The sequence below is a fragment of the Mus caroli genome, chromosome 2 (genome assembly GCF_900094665.2).
Source record: "Mus caroli chromosome 2, CAROLI_EIJ_v1.1, whole genome shotgun sequence".
NCBI lineage: Eukaryota > Metazoa > Chordata > Mammalia > Rodentia > Muridae > Mus > Mus caroli.
In genome coordinates, this window is record NC_034571.1 from 64301837 (window position 1) to 64318145 (window position 16309).

At 42.7% G+C, this 16309-nt stretch overlaps 1 protein-coding gene across 1 annotated transcript in view; it reads right to left on the reverse strand.

The window, feature by feature from the left end:
- Nucleotides 1–16309, reverse strand: part of Ccdc173 (coiled-coil domain containing 173) — a 36693-nt gene that overhangs the window by 17065 nt on the left and 3319 nt on the right. Inside the window, exons 2-6 of the mRNA XM_021150546.2 lie at nt 12608–12834; nt 7326–7499; nt 7016–7209; nt 2966–3122; nt 1002–1141 (exon numbers count right to left, since the gene is read on the reverse strand). Coding sequence (XP_021006205.1) covers nt 1002–1141; nt 2966–3122; nt 7016–7209; nt 7326–7499; nt 12608–12834 — 892 coding nt within the window. The remainder of the gene's footprint in view (nt 1–1001; nt 1142–2965; nt 3123–7015; nt 7210–7325; nt 7500–12607; nt 12835–16309) is intronic.

Genomic DNA, 16309 nt, shown 5'->3' on the forward strand with positions numbered 1-16309 from the left:
TCCCTCCATGGCCTCTGCATCAGCTCCTGCTTTCTGACCTGCTTGAGTTCCAGTCCTAAATTCCTTTGGTGATGAACAGCAGTATGGAAGTGTAAGCCGAATAAACCCTTTCCTCCCCAACTTGCTTCTTGGTCATGATGTTTGTGCAGGAATAGAAACCCTGACTAAAACACACACCTAAGACAGTGGTGGGACACATATTGGGGCACATCTGTTGTGGCATTTCCAGAGAGGTTATCTGAGAGGGAAAGGCCTATCCTAAATATGGGCTGGGGTCTTGGACTGAATAAGGAGAGGAAAAGAGAAAAGGAACTGAGCCCGTGCCAGCACAGATCTCACTCTGCTTTCTGGTCCACGTTGATCTAAACAGTCTTATGCCTCTGCCTCCACAGCCATGAGAGGCTCTGGCCACCATGCCTTTCCACCACATAAAGCTATGTATATACCTGAAGCTGTGAGCCTAGCTAAACTCTGCCTTCCTTACCTTGTTTCTTGTCAGGTGCTCAGCTACCGCAATGAGAAAAGGAAATGCATAGACCAGTGCCTCATAGAGCCTCCTCAGATCACCCTCTCCTACAGCACACCAGTGCTTTCAACCATCTAGCAGAGAGTTCTGGAATGTTCCATGGTACACTTCAACTCCCATGTCCCAAACAGAAACTATCAGGTCACTAAATGTCATCGATGAGACTTCAATTCCCAAAGACAATCATCAGAGTGCAATTTCCGAGTCACTGGAGAGTGACCTCAGAGAGCTCTTTGGTATTATGTTAAAGTCCTGCCTGTGGGGCTCGACAGATGGCTCAGCAGGTAAGAACACTCATTTCTCTTACAGAGGACCCAGGTTAGATGTCAGCGCCCTCATGACGGCTTACAACAACCCACAACTTCAGTTCCAAGGGATGCAGTAGGAACACACTGCTGTGGTACACTTACATGCACACAAGCAAAACATTCACACTCATAAGATAAATAAGGCTGAAAGGACTTTTAAATCCTACCTATGTGTTTCAGCATCTTTGTCCATCCTCATTTGTATAAGACGTTTTTTGGCTTTGATAAACTTTCTAATCTTTTCGTCTTCCTCCTCTTGCTGCTGCTGTTCTACAGCTCGGATGATGTTTTTATTGTGCATACTGTCCTTAAAGAAATGAGTAGGTATTGTCACTGAAATGCCTTTCAAAACGTCTACCAAAAGCCTTTCAAGTGCTCATGGCTTCTCACCCAGTTATTTCTCTTCTAAAAATGTATCTCAAAGTAATAATCAGTAATCCAGTTAATAAATGTTCATGCTAAGGTTTATGTACATTAATAACAAAACATATTGAAAATAATCTATACAATTCAGTAATACAGAAATGGTTAAGTAAACTATAATCTCAGTGATGTGAGATTTTAGAACATATCTTTTTAAAATAACAGAAATTACTAACTTCCAAAATACCATTCATTGCAAAGATGCTCAAGAATATACTTCATCAAGAGGAAGAGTAAATAAGAAACAGAAGACATCAGAGTCGGGAGTAAGAGGTGTGGTCCTAGAGAGTGACCAGGCAAGCCCCAGGATGACAGCTGGGCAGTGGGCAGGCCTAGCAAAAAGGCGGTCCCAAAGGAGAGGGCATGGAGGGCTCTCCATAGGTAAGTTCTAACAAGACAGTTCTAACTGCTTATTATTCAGGCAAATATTGAAAGTTAGCATCAATATATATTTGGCAGAATTTATTAAATATATGGAAAAGCCAAGTGACCAAAATAAAAATTTTAAAAGGTCAAAATAAAGTCACTATACAAATGAAAATCAAGGTAGAAAAGTAGGGTTTTTGGGTTTTTTTGGGGGGGGTTGTTTGGTTGTTTGGTTTTTCGAGACAGGGTTTCTCTGTGTAGCCCTGGCTGTCCTGGAACTCACTCTGTAGACCAGGCTGGCCTCAAACTCAGAAATCCACCTGCCTCTGCCTCCCAAGTGCTGGGAGAAAAGTAAGCATTTGTAATACCAGGCATAGTGATGCATAGCTGTGATCTGTGTGGCTGGGGGGAACTAAGGCAGGAGAATCACACATTTGAGGTCAGTCATGGATGCATAAGACTCTGTCTTAAAAAAAAAAATGAGAATGAACATTCACGTAACGAAAGAGCCATGGCACAGAGCTTGGGTTTGCTGAGGTGAATATTTACACAGTCCTGGTGCGGATGTCAGCGTGATGCTGTGGAAAGAGTAAGGAGATGAGAAGTGCACTACAAAGGGAGAGAGCTGGACGCTCCACAGCCTGGACAAACGGGCAGATAATGCCTGAAAACTAATTAACAATCACACCGATAGCACTTGGAGCCTAATTATAAAAACTACATACAGGGACTGGCAAAATGGCTCAAGAAGGCCAGGTAGCTGAGCCTTCTAGTCCTGAGGCCCCAGGCCTCATGTGGTAGGAGACTCTGGGAAGCACAGGGGACGGAGCAATGAGTGTCTCTCCTTTTCCAACCTCTCAGTGCTTGAGGCTTTAACTTTGCAACATAAAAAGCTGGGACTGGAGAGATGACTCAGTGGTTAAAAGCATTGGCTGCTCTTCCAGAGAACCAGGGTCGGTTCCCAGCACCCACAACCCACACAGAGGTTCACGGCCATCTGTAACTCCAGTTCCAAGGGATCCAGCACCCTGTTTCTGGCCTCTGCAAGCACAATACACATATGGTGCACAAACATGCATACATGCAAGCAAAACACCCATGCACATAAAGTAAAAATAAAAATTTTAAAAATGTTAGAGACAAATAAAAACCATGAAATCAAATAAATGATGACATCCCTATGCTATCACAGCAGAAATTATACACAAATCACCTCATTCATTCCCAACAACGTTAGCTTTAAAGAAATTAATCTCCTATAGAAATCTTACTATTTTCTTCCCTACATGAGATCACAGGCAGCTGGCTGTGTAACTGCCTGACTGTGGCATTTTCAACTTACAAGAAGCAGTTTCCTGTTTGTATCTATCTCTTCCTGTTTCTTGCTTAGGTTTTTCTTCATCTCTATTTCATACAGCAAATTCTGCCGCTTCATCTCCTCAGCATCTTTTTCTTCACTTTTCTTTCTTGCTTCTTCTTCCTCTTTGTGTTCCTTTATTCTAAAGCAAAAAATGAAAGTGTAACTGAGAGCAAGGCAAAAAAAAAAAAAAAAAAAAAAAAAAAAAGTCCTATCTTAGGGGAAAGAACCAGATGCTCTGAAGCTTAAGGAAGGACATAGGGAAAGGAAGACACAAAGCGGCAGTGACAGAAACCATCTGAACGACCCAAAGGCTCCTGGATGGGTTCTTCAGGGATCTCTGGAGGCCAGCCTCACAGCACAGCCCTGATCAGGAAGTTTCCACTCTTGTGCCACCTTTTCTACTCACTCCCCACACCCCAGGAGCAGCATCAATTCCTAGCAGACTCTGGGTCCTTGGGGTCCCTTACCTGGCAGGCACCCCTGGGCACACAGCAAGACTCCCATGTCCCACGGTCTGTGTTCTCCTCTAATTGTTTTTCCTTCTGAACAGGTGGCTCAGGAGAAGTCAACAATCTAAACAGACAGCTAAAGAATGAACTGCTCAGCTGGGCGGTGGTGGCACACGCCTTTAATCCCAGCACTTGGGAGGCATAGGCAGGCGGGTTTCTGAGTTCGAGGCCAACCTGGTCTACAAAGTGAGTTCCAGGACAGCCAGGGCTACACAGAGAAATCTTGTCTCAAAAAAACCAAAAAAAAAAAAAAAAAAAAAGAATGAGCTGCTTTTTCATACGCATGCAACGAAGCCAATGTTTCTCCGGCAGTCTTCTGGCATCAGGGAGAGAAAAACTCCCTTCTGCTAAGCCACAGAAGCCCACACAGGGAAGAAGGCCAAGAAATTTAGCACAGACACAAAGTAAAGAAGTTTAGAAGTTAGAGTGCCTCCTTCTAAGAGGAACTAAAGAAACCAAGGGTTGTGCTGGTCCTTTTAAGTTAAGGACAGAACAACAAAATACCAAAGGTTGTAGCTTTAGGGCTGGAGAGACAAGAACCAGAGGTAAGAGCACTTCTGTGTCAGGCCTACAACGCCCTGTAACTTCAGGTAATGATAGCTTCTGGTGTCCTCTTCTGGCCTTTACAGGAATATACCACGTGTCTTATTCACACAGACATAAACACATACACACAAATACAGGGTTTGGTTTTTTTCTGATCAACTTGACACTTGAGATTTACCATCACCAATACCAAAACATTCTCTGATGTAGTCAGCTTTAGTTGATTACTTAAAGTCTGCCCAGTGTATTGGGTTGAAAAGGACCAGGAGGAGGGAGGAGGAGGGAGATGGTGTGGATGACTGATGTCTGCTCGAAACCTGAGAGTTGAAAATAAGATACAAATGTTTCTATTTATTTGTTGAACCAGAGGACCTGAAATTTCCATGAACATCCTAAATTTGCATTAAGTCAAATTACCCAAGTAAGGTAAAAATCTTTACTGACAGGCAATTGAAAATGTAATTGTTATCACAGCTACCAGTCAATGACAACATCACTCCTTTTTTCTGGCACAGCGGGTGCTTCCCTCACATCCATGCTCAGAATGCTTTCTGCCCAAGGAACGAATCAGGCAGGGGATGCACAGACATGTTTGTGTTCCAGATTGGCTAGCACACTCTAGAGGAACTCTGCTGTGCTCTGGCACATAGCATGACAGCTGACAGCACAACCATGTTAAAGAGGGTTCACACTCTCACTGTCCCAAGTTGTGCTGATCAGGATCTAACTTCTCTCAAGCTTGCCCATACTCTCAATAGTCCTTAAAAGCAATGGAGAGGCTGGGCGTGGTAATACATGCCTTTAATTCAGCACGCAGAGACAGAGGAAAAGGCAGAGGCAGAAAGGCAGAGGCAGGAGGATCTCTGTGATTCAAGGTCAGCCTGGTCTACGGAGTTCATGCCAGATCAGCCAGGACTACCTATCAGACAGATAGATAGGTAGATAGATAGATAGATAGATAGATAGATAGATAGATTTTTATCACAGCAGGAAAGTTTGGTCCTTATAGACAATCCAGGCAGCATGAGTGCTAGACTAATTCCCCAGCCAACTTGCATTCAGCGTGTATAAAGCCAAATCCATCACCCTCCTCTTTTTTTTTTTTTTAAGATTTATTTATTTATTATATGTAAGTACACTGTAGCTGTCTTCAGACACTCCAGAAGAGGGCGCCAGATCTCGTTACAGATGGTTGTGAGCCACCATGTAGTTGCTGGGATTTGAACTTTGGACCTTCGGAAGAGCAGTCGGGTGCTCTTACCCACTGAGCCATCTCACCAGCCCCCCACCCTCCTCTTTTAGGTGGATCCTTGTGGTCTCATTTTGGTGAACAGCACCATCTTTGCAGTTGCCTGTGCTGGAGGCCCAAGTCCCTCTCAGCCCCTTATTCAATTTCCTAATAGCTGTTTATTGAAGTCCTACCTCAATGATGAAACAGCCAACAAGGAACTTACATTAGAGCTAGGAACTGCAACTAAAAACTGCAATATGTCATAAAGAAAGCAAGAGACAGCCAGGCAGTGGTGGTGCACACACCTTTAATCCCAGCCCTCAGGAGGCAGAGGCAGGTGGATCTCTGTGAGTTTGAGGCGAGCCTGGTCTACAGAGTGAGCTCAGGCTACACAAAGAAAAGCCCCGTCGTAAAGAACAAAAACAAAAAACAAAACAAAAAAAGGAGGAGGAAAGAGAGAAAGAAAATGAGAGAAAAGGAAAGGAAAGGAAAGGAAAGGAAAGAAAAGAAAAGAAAAGAAAAGAAAAGAAAAGAAAAGAAAAGAAAAGAGACCAAGAGTAACAATGGAGTCATAACAGCCCTCTCTAGACTGAGCTGTACATCAAGATACACAAGGCCTCTCTGAGATGGTAAAAAGACCACAGATAAAGAACAGGAAAGTAAATTCTGGAGAGAAAAGGCAGCAAGTGAGAAGTACTGAAGCCAGAAATGTCTCAGCAGGTGCTCAAGGCCCTGGAAGGTAAGGGCATGAGTCAGGTAATGAGGAAATGGACAAGACACAGGAGAGAAGCTTGAGATGAGGTTAGACTCCACAGGCCCACGTCCTCAATTTACTTTAAATGACTTGAAAGCTACTGCAGCACCAAAACTAGAAGAATAATTGGATAGATTTTCATTTTAGTGGAATATCATAGATGATGAATAGCAAAGGCAATAGGGAATAAGAGAGGCCGATTAAGAGCCGATGCAATATTCCATGCAATAGATGAGAGCATCTGGGCCTGAGACGATGGCTATAAATTCAAGACACGCCCATGTTGGCTTCTCTGAAAATGAAGCTACAGATGCTTGTGAGCAACCATGTGGGCAGTGGGAATCAAACCCAGCCAGCTCTTAACCACTTAGGGGCATGTGTGCATATGTGTATGGACCTGTGTGACGAATGTGGAGTTGTGCTCTTGTGAAGGTCAGAGGGCAATTTTGTGGAGTTAGCTCCTTCCTTCAGGGACTGAACTCATGTCAGGCTTGCGTGGCAGATGCCTTTACCCACTGTGCCACCTCAATGGTCTATGTTTTGGTTTTTGAGATAGGGTCTTATTATGCAGACCAGACTGACCTCCAATTCTTGGTTTCCCTGCTGCAGCCTCCCCAGTGCTATGAATGTATATCACTGGTTACGAATGTATCACCACAGTTGTCTCTAATAATGAGTTTGTTGTTGGGTTTTTTTTTTCCAAGACAGGGTTTTTTTGTTGTTGTTGATTTTTTTTTTTGTTTGTTTTTGTTTTTGTTTTTTGAGACAGGGTTTTTCTGTATAGCTCTGGCTGTCCTGGAACTCAGAAATCCACCTGCCTCTGCCTCCCAAGTGCTGGGATTAAAGGCGTGCGCCACCACGCCTGGCCCTAATAGTGAGTTTTAATCTTTTAATTTCTCTACCATGTTTTTAGCACACATTGGTTTGAAAATCAGAGGAAAGCTGTATCCGTTATGAGAAAGACACATGAACACTCACTGATGCATACATACTGTTTCAGATGATCCTCGGCAAGAGCTACTCTTTCTCTGCGCCGTTTTTCTTCTTTCTCTTGGTCTTCTTTTAAAGCCTTTTCATCGTTGAGCTTCACTTGGTCCTCCCATTTTTTATCTGACTTCACTGCATTCTTTTTGTACTGAATCTGGACATCACGCTCTTTCATAACCCTGCTGAGAAGAAGTCCTGACTACAAAAAAATAAATCACACTGTTTTAAGAAAACGATGTATAATGTTATAGGGAAAACTGTTAACTGTGCATGCTAAATATCCACATATGTAAGTAGAAGAGAAGCAGATCGTACGTGAAAGCGCTTCACTCGCTCCGTCTGGTAAAACTGACACTGCCTTGCACTCTCGATGGCCTTCTTTCTTTCTCCTTCTTTGTATATTTCTTCCTCCAGATCAAGAATTTTTCTTTCAGCCTCAACCTCTTCATCACGCTTTTGCTTGGCTTTAAGTTTCTGTTCTTTCATTCCCTGTGAAGAGACAGAATAATCTCTCTCTCTCTCCTTTTCAGTGTTGGGGATCAAACCCAGGGCCATGTGGTCAAACCCCAACACAAAAGCAATTTTTTTGTTTTTATTTTTCAATGAATTGACCCATAAGTTAATATCCGTGCATGATAACTTAACTTTCACTATGAATTTTTATTGTTTGCATAATTCATTAGTAAATATGAACATCCACTTTGTATTCATTTTTAAATAGTGTTTAGTTAGTTAGCTTATGTGCATAGCAGCTTTGCCTGTATTCACGTCTGTGCAGCACATGTTTGCCTGGTACCTGAGGAGGCCAGAGGAGGTTGTTGGCTGTCCTGGGACTGAACATTGTGAACTCTCGTGTATGTGCTGGGAATCGAACCCAGATCTTCTGGAAGGGCAGTCAGTGCTCTTAACCACTCGGCCGTCTCTCCAGCACTGAACGAACTTTGAATTTAAGTTTTTAGATGGGTAGTACATTTACATGGTTCAAAATCCAAAACTATTTTTTAAAAGATCTATTTATTTATTTATTTATTATATGTAAGTGCACTGTAGCTGTCTTCAGACACACCAGAAGAGGGCATCAGATCTCATTACAGATGGTTGTGAGCCATCATGTGGTTGCTGGGATTTGAACTCATGACCTTCGGAAGAGTAGTCAGTGCTCTTAACCTCTGAGCCATCTCTCCAGCCCCCAAAATCCAAAACTATTGATGGGGTATGTAATGAATTTCTCTCTCCAATCCTAAGACTTCACTAAGATTAAAAACTTTTCTATTGAGCACTCCACCATTGCTGGTGGGATTGTAGGCTGGTGCAACCACTCTGGAAATCAGTCTGGCAGTCCCTCAGAAAATTGGACATAGTACTACCCAGGGACCCAGCAGCACCACTACTGGGCATATACCTAGAAGATGCTCCAACATGTAATAAGAACACATGGTATGTTTATGGCAACCTTATTTATAATAGCCAGAAGCTGGAAAGAACTCAGTTGTCCCTCAACAAAGGAATGGATGCAGAAAATGTGATACATTAACACAATGGAGTAACCAAGCTATTAAAAACAATGAATTCATGAAATTCTTAGGCAGATGGATGGAACTGGAGAGTATCATCCTGAGTGAGGTAACTGAGTCACAGAGGAACACGCATGGTGTGCGCTCACTGATGGGTGGATGTTAGCCCAGAAGCTCAGAATACCCAGGATAGAATTCACAGACCACATGAAGCTCAAGAAGAAGGAAGACCAAAGTGTGGCTGCTTTGGCCCTTCTTTGAAGGGAGAACAAAAAACCCATGAGAGGAGATACGGAGACAAAGTGTGGAGCAGAGACTAAAGGAAAGGCCATCCAGAGACTGCCTGATCTGGGGATCCATATACAGTCATCAAGCCCAGACACTATTGTGGATGCCAACAAGTGCTTGCTGACAGGAGCCTGATATAGCTGTCTCCTGGGAGGCTCTGCCAGTGCCTGACTAATACAGAAGTAGAGGCTCACAGCCATCCATTGGACTGATCACAGGGTCCCCAGTGAAGGAGCTAGAGACAGGACCCAAGGAGCTGAAGGGGTTTACAGCCCCATTGGAGGAACAACAATATGAACCAACCACTACCCCCCAGAGCCCCCAAGAACTAAACCACCAACCAAAGAGTACACACGGAGGGACCCATGGCTCCAGCCGCTTACATATCAGAGGATGGATGGCCTTGTCTGTCACCAATGGGAGAAGAGGCCCTTGATCCTATGAAGGCTCGATGTCCCAGTGTAGGGGAATGCCAGGACCAGGAAGCAGCAGTGGGTGGGTTGGTAAGCAGGGGGAGGGGAGAGGGAATAGGGGGTTTTTGGAGGGGAAACCAGGAAAGGGGATAACATTTGAAATGTAAATAAAGAAAATATTTAATTAAAAAAAAACTTTTCTATTGAGCAGTCATTGTGGTGTCTACTTGTAACTCCAGCTACTCTGAAGACAGAAGCAGAGGCAAGAGGATCACTTGAGACTGAGTTTGATGTTGAGGTGGTTTAAACAGGGATGGCCCCCAAAGGGTCATGTGTTTAAATGCTTGCCCGTAGGGAGTGACACTATTAGGAGGTGTGGCCTTTTTGGAAGAAGTGTGTCACTGTGAGAGCAGGTTTTGAGGTCTCATATGCTCAAGCTACACCTAATGTGACTCAGAGTCTCCTTCCGCTGGCTGTGGATCCTGATGTAGAACTCTCAGCTCCTTCTCCAGCACCATATCTGCCTGCAAGATGCCATGTTTGATAATGGACTAAACCTCTGAAACTGTAAGCCAGCCCCAATTAAATATTTTCCTTTATAAGAGTTGCCATTATCCACAGGGCTCCCTATGGAGAAGCTAGAGAAAGTACCCAAGGAGCTAAAGGGATCTGCAACCCTATTGTTGGAACAACATGATGTACTAACCAGAACCCCAGAGCTCTTGTCTCTAGCTGCATATGTATCGAAAGATGGTCTAGTCGGCCATCAATGGAAAGAGAGGCCCATTGGACTTGCAAACTTTATATGCCCCAATATAGGGGAATGCCAGGGCCAAAAGAATGGGAATGGGTGGGTAGGGAAGTGGGGGGCGCTATGGGGGACTTGTGGGATAACATTGGAAATGTAATTGAGGAAAATATGTAATAAAAATATTAAAAATTAAAAAACAAACAAACAAACAAACAAACAAAAAGAGTTGCCATTATCATAGAGTATCTTCACAGCAACAGAAACCCTAAGACAGAGGTCACTGTGGAAGGTATAAAGAAATCTTAAAAAGAAAAAAAAATTTTGTCTTTTAAAAGACAAAAGTAAATAATAATTCAAGATATACACTAAGAGGAAATACTTTCAAATATAGACGTCTTCCTGAGACAGGGTATCATAGAGTTTGGGCTAGCCTTAAACTCACTGCATAGTCAAAAATGACCTTGAACTTTTCATTCTCCTTTTGCCATCTCCAAATGTTGGGATTATAGGTATGGGCCGCCATGCCTCGCTTTAAATGGCATTACAGACTTGGTCCAGGCTTCCCTACCTGCTAAACAGGTACTCTGCCAGCTGCTCTACACCCCTAGCCCTGTTCCTGTTACAGTTCTGTTGTTGTTGTTGTTGTTTTTATATTAATTTTTCTTTTCTTTTCTTGTCTCTTCTTTTCTCTCTCTCTGTGTGTGTGTGTGTGTGTGTGTGTGTGTTGTTTTTTGAGAAAGGTCTTGATATGTTGACCAGGCTGGCCTTGAACTCACTATGTAGTCCAGTTAGCCTTGAACCCAGGGTCTCTCTGGGATTCCTGAGTACCTGGCTCATAAGTTTGTACTACCACACTTGTCTTCAGAATACGTTTTTAAAGTTCTCTAAGATCAATACAAGAAAAGAATCTAACCATGAAAATTAAGGAGATGGAAGCAAGTTCATCCAAAGATGTCTGGCTAACAGTCCAGTCTCCTTTCCATCGCTGAGATTAAAAACTCTTTAGCCAAAAGCAACTTGAGTGAGGAAAGGATTTATTTGGTTTATACTTTAAGATCACAATCCGTAGCTGTGGGAAGTTATGACAGGAACTCAAAGTAGGAACCTGAAGCAGACATTATGGAGAAACCCCACTCGCTGGCTCACCCCCTGACTTCTGTAGGCTCAAGTTCAGGGGCCATGCTTCCTTCTACAATCCAGGACCACCTGCCTAGGGATGGTGCCACATACAGTCAGCTGGGCCCTCCTACATCAGCTTTCAGTCAAGACAGTCCCTCACAGACACGCTAACACTAACTCGAACAGCTGCTGAGAAAGCACTGTCACCAAGCCGGGCAACAGGAGTTAGATTTCGAGAGCCCACATGGTGGAGAGAGAGACAGGACTCCCACAAGGTGCCCTCTGACCTTATCTGTGCATGATACGTGGGTATATACTAGATAGTATATTTAAAATATTTAACACTTGTGATTAGGAAGACTCAAATTCAAGCCATATGGAAAAACTCACACCCATTACAATGTCTGTAATGAGAAAGATAGCCATCCTAAATATTAATGAGAATACAGAAGCAACAGAACTCTCATCCTGCTAGTGGGAGGCGGAATATAAAATCACAATTGCTTTGTGAAACACTTTGGTAATTTCTTACAAAGTTAATTTATTTATTTTTTATTTTTTATTTTTATTTTATTTTATTTTTTGTTTTTTGAGACAGGGTTTCTCTGTGTAGTCCTGGCTGTCCTGAAACTCACTTTGTAGACCAGGCTGGCCTCGAACTCAGAAATCTGCCTGCCTCTGCCTCCCAAGTGCTGGGATTAAAGGCGTGCACCACCACTGCCTAGCACAAAGTTAATTTTTTAAAGATTTATATTTTCGTATGTGTGTGTGTGTGTACATGTGCAGGTGTCTCAAGAGGCCAGAAGAAGGTGTCAGATCGCCTGGAGCTGGCATTGCAGGTGATTGTGAGCTGCTCAATGTGAGTCCTGAAAACTGAATGCAAATCCTCTGGAAGAGCCATCTCTCCAGCCACCTTTTAACCCACTTACAAAGTTATATATACAGTGATTATGGTTTCACTATACATATTCATGTCAAAATATCTACTCTATTTAAGAGCAATGGGATATATGTCCATAGACAGACTTACATGAATGTTCACAGCAACTATATTTATAGCAGTCAAAAGATGGAAACAACCCAGATGCTGGTTGATGTCATACCATCAAGTGAGCAGTTAAATGAACTGTAGTGTACCAAACACTGGACTATTACTCAGCAATACAGAGAGTGTATATAACACTCAAAGGGGGAGAATAAAACCTGTAGTCAATAGTGGTGGTGACCTACTCATTTCTAAGGAGGAGTGACAAGGAGCTAAGCTTTTAGGTGATGAGTACGCTTGTTATCTTAACTGAAATGATCATTTTGGAGGCATGTACATGCCAAAATTTTAACAAAATGTTCACCTTAACTGTGTCATTTATGGTATGTTACTTAAAGATCTTAAAAAGGTGTGTCACTGTATTTATGACACTTTGAACATAAAATGATCTATACGAGGTATAAGGCACAACTCAGAAGCAGCAGTTACTGTTCAAAGCATGTGAGCTCTGGAAGGTTGAGACTTACTGCATATGTGTTAGTCCAGTGTTTTACCAACTCTTGGGATTTCACATGCATTTTCTTCTTTGCTGCTCTTTCTGCACGAAGGACCGCTGCTTCTCTTGTCAATCTGTTGAGGCTATCCCGGATCCTCTCCCACTCAGCGTGTGGGATTATGGTGATCTGCTGGAGATCCACCTTGCTAGGTAGGAGGGGTGGATAGGGAATCTCTTCTTTTTCAAAGCAATCCATTCCTAATGCATTAAGAAACATAATTTTTAAATACTTTTCAGGAAGAGTTCACCTGACTTTTTTTTTCCCCAGAAATTTCTGGAGTAGAATAGTATCTGAAAATTGCTTCAAATGTGTAACTTAAGATTGGCTGAGGGAGATAATACGAGACTTTATTAAATCAGAGTGAAGTGATCAAATCTTTGGTGATTTCCTTCATGTGTAAACCTGGGCAAGACATTGAACTTTGTGGAATCTTGGTGGAAAAAAACTCCTGATCAAGAGAGTGAGGTCTACGGCCTGAGTGGAGATCAAACATGCTGGTGGGGTTAGGATTCAATCACATTTTCTCAGGGTCCATCCTAGAACTCCTTGAGCCATGCTAATGAGATAGGCAGAATTAGTTCTTTTATAAGACCCATTTCATTAAATTTGATAAGTATATGCCTCCAAAGCCATCATTACAGTTCAGATAACGGCCACAGGACACCAACAGTCCCCACTCTCATTTACTGCTTGCCATTCCTCCTTAGGCTCTACTAGGCCACCACTCATCTACTATTTTTATTACAGATTTTACTCAAAAGAATTACTTTGAGATTCATTCATGTTGCCATAGACATGATTTTATTGCTCTATGCTCTTTCCCAGAATCCCTGCCCAATGCAGAACCTTATGGGGCACAGCCATGTAACATGTTAAGTCTCTTCACTTTCTGAACTGAGCAGAGAAGTGTATTCTCCTTTTCTTCTCTCTCTCCTTAGCATGCTTTCCCTAACACTGTGAGCTTTCCCCAGCATATCAGACCGCATGCGTCCTCTAAAGCAGTGGTTTCTCAGTCTGTGCATCTCAGCACCTTTGGGGGTCAAACGAGGGTCGCCTAAGACCACTGGGAAACACGGATATTTACAGCATAATTCATACAATTATAATCATGAAGTAACACAGAAAATAATTTTATGGTGTGGGTCGCCACCACATAAGGAACTGTATGTAATAAAGGGTCATAGCACTAGGGAGATCGAGAACCACTGTTCGAAAGCACCTCTCCTCAATACACAGATGCTTGCCTGCCGTGTCTGACTTCACGCCAGTTTAACTTAATACAGCTCGCTCGCTCTTTCTTTCCTCTTTGAGGCAACAATTGAGCTTTTGCAGCTTACCTGTCCTGCAGTTTTCCTTTTTAATAAAATTGTGCTTGAGCTTCTATTTGAGTCCATTCTTAAATTCTTTTATTGAGACTGAGAATCCCCAAAGGGGACCTTGATTTCTCTTGTATCATTGGTATCTTCCTCTTTCAGACTGTGATCAACAATGACTATACCAATAGGTTGTAATTTTCAGAGTTAAGTGTGTCATTTCATAGGTGGATAGTTTTAGAAACATCTATCTGTTGCCTTTGTAGACACTGTGATGGACTCTGTACTTCTTCCCCATTGAGAAGGTAACTTGAAGAACCAACTTCAGTCCTGGGCCAGGTCTAGATAGTTTGACTGTACAGATACCTCCCTTGCCAACAATTATTTCTCTAATGTTAATCAAAGGAACAGAACAAAAGGATCCTCTCTGTTTTGGGAGAGATACTCCAGAGACTTTCTCAAGCTGCACATGAGCAAGAAAGTAAAAGAGATGGATAAGAGGAACCAGCTTGGGGTGAAACTGCTGGTATGAAATGCAAACAAGAAGCAGGGGAGAGGCTGGAGCAGCAAGGACCATCATATTGTGGTGCTCATCGACCCAACCTCAAGCCTACAGTGACTGCTTCAGAAGCAGTTACGTGCATTTCCTTATGTTTTAATATGATTGAGTTGGGTATTCTGTTACATAAACTCAAATTATCCTAAGTAACACCTTAGAGCTCATTAACAGGAACATGCTAAACTCAGGATCCTCCTGCCTCAGCGTCCTGAGGAGTTAGGATTCAAGGTATTTACTTCTGTGCCTAGTTTAGGTCTCAGCCACCTCTCAATGCGACCAGCCTGGCAACATGAACTTGGGGAGATACCGTGGTATTTAAACCACAACACAAAAGAACTACTAGACATGATGAACGAGAACAACTATTTGTGAAACGTCTGTTGTAATAGTTAAAACTGTGTACGATTGTTGGCCTAGACAGAAAGGGGGAAGATGGAGAGGAATTTTAACCCAGCGATGTGGCAAGGGATCACGTACAAAGAACTTCTAGGTCTGTGTGATCCAGCTGAAATGACACACACCTTTAAGCCCTCTGGCTGAAATACAGTCATGTCCTTAGTACACAACTTTAATCCCTAACACCTAAGGTAAAGTTAGTTTGTAGAAGAAAGCAGCCATGTTTGAAAGTGATGTCTAATTGACAGGCAGATGAAGTGATGAATCAGAGACAGATTTGACAGCGTAAGACATGCCCAATTCTCACAAGGACAGGACAGAGAGGCAGCGCAGAGGGGTAGAGTGGAAGGCAGTTCAGTGAGGGGAGTTCTGTTGAGTTCACAGTGCAGTGGAGTGCAGTTGAGTTCATGCAGCTCTATTCAGTATTGTTCAGTTCCTGCAGTCAGGGCAGTCCAAGTTGTAGAATTCAGAGGCAGTTTTTCCAAGTGGAGCAATTCAGAAAGAGGCTGAGAGAAGCCAGTTTGAAATAGTCAGCTTGCAGAGGAGTTTGGGCCAGAACACCTGTGTTGAACCATTGAGGTCAGAGTTCAGAAAGAACTAGAAAGGGTGAGCTTATTCAGCAGTAAGCCTCCAAGACAACAATTACATCTAGTGAATAAAAATTACTTTTACAATGTCCTTGTGTATGAATCAAATTTCCTAATGTTCCCACTGACCAGATTGTGTCTATGTTAGGGTGCAGGGTGGTGGGGGGTGGGCTGCTATTGCTACAGAACTCAAGCAAAACATGAAGATAGTTCAAATTTCCAAGAATCTATTAGTTACCATGACAACAATTAAACTTGTTGTGGAAAGATTTTGTTTTTATTTTTTTATTTTTTTATTTATTTTTTTTATGGAGATTTTATTTCCTTTATTTGAGAAACTTAAGTCTTGGGTATATCAAAACCAATTTCTGGGATGAGGGAAAAAAAAAAACCAGAACCCACAATAGAAAAAAAAAAAGTTATCATCTGGGTCACAACAGAACCCAGAGAATATATTCTTAGAATTGAAAAATTATAGGTGCTTAATAATTGACCTTCTGATACAAAATGACCTATTGAATTTGCAACTTGGTTCTTGGTGTGGAGGTCCACAGACAAACTAGGACGTCTTCAGACCTTAGCTGGATGCCATGAGGGGTTATTTGGCTTTCGACTCTTTTTTTTTTGTCTAAGAGGTAGCAGCAGCAACAGTGCCCACCTTCTGGGCAGCTTCTTTCTTGGCGTGATGAGCCTGCAGGACTGCCACGGCTTCATCTACCTTGGAGCGGAGGGACTCGGGGCACTCCAGCATGTGCAGCAGCTCAGAGTTGTCGATTTCCAGCAACATCCCGGTGATTTTCCCAGCCAGGTTTGAATG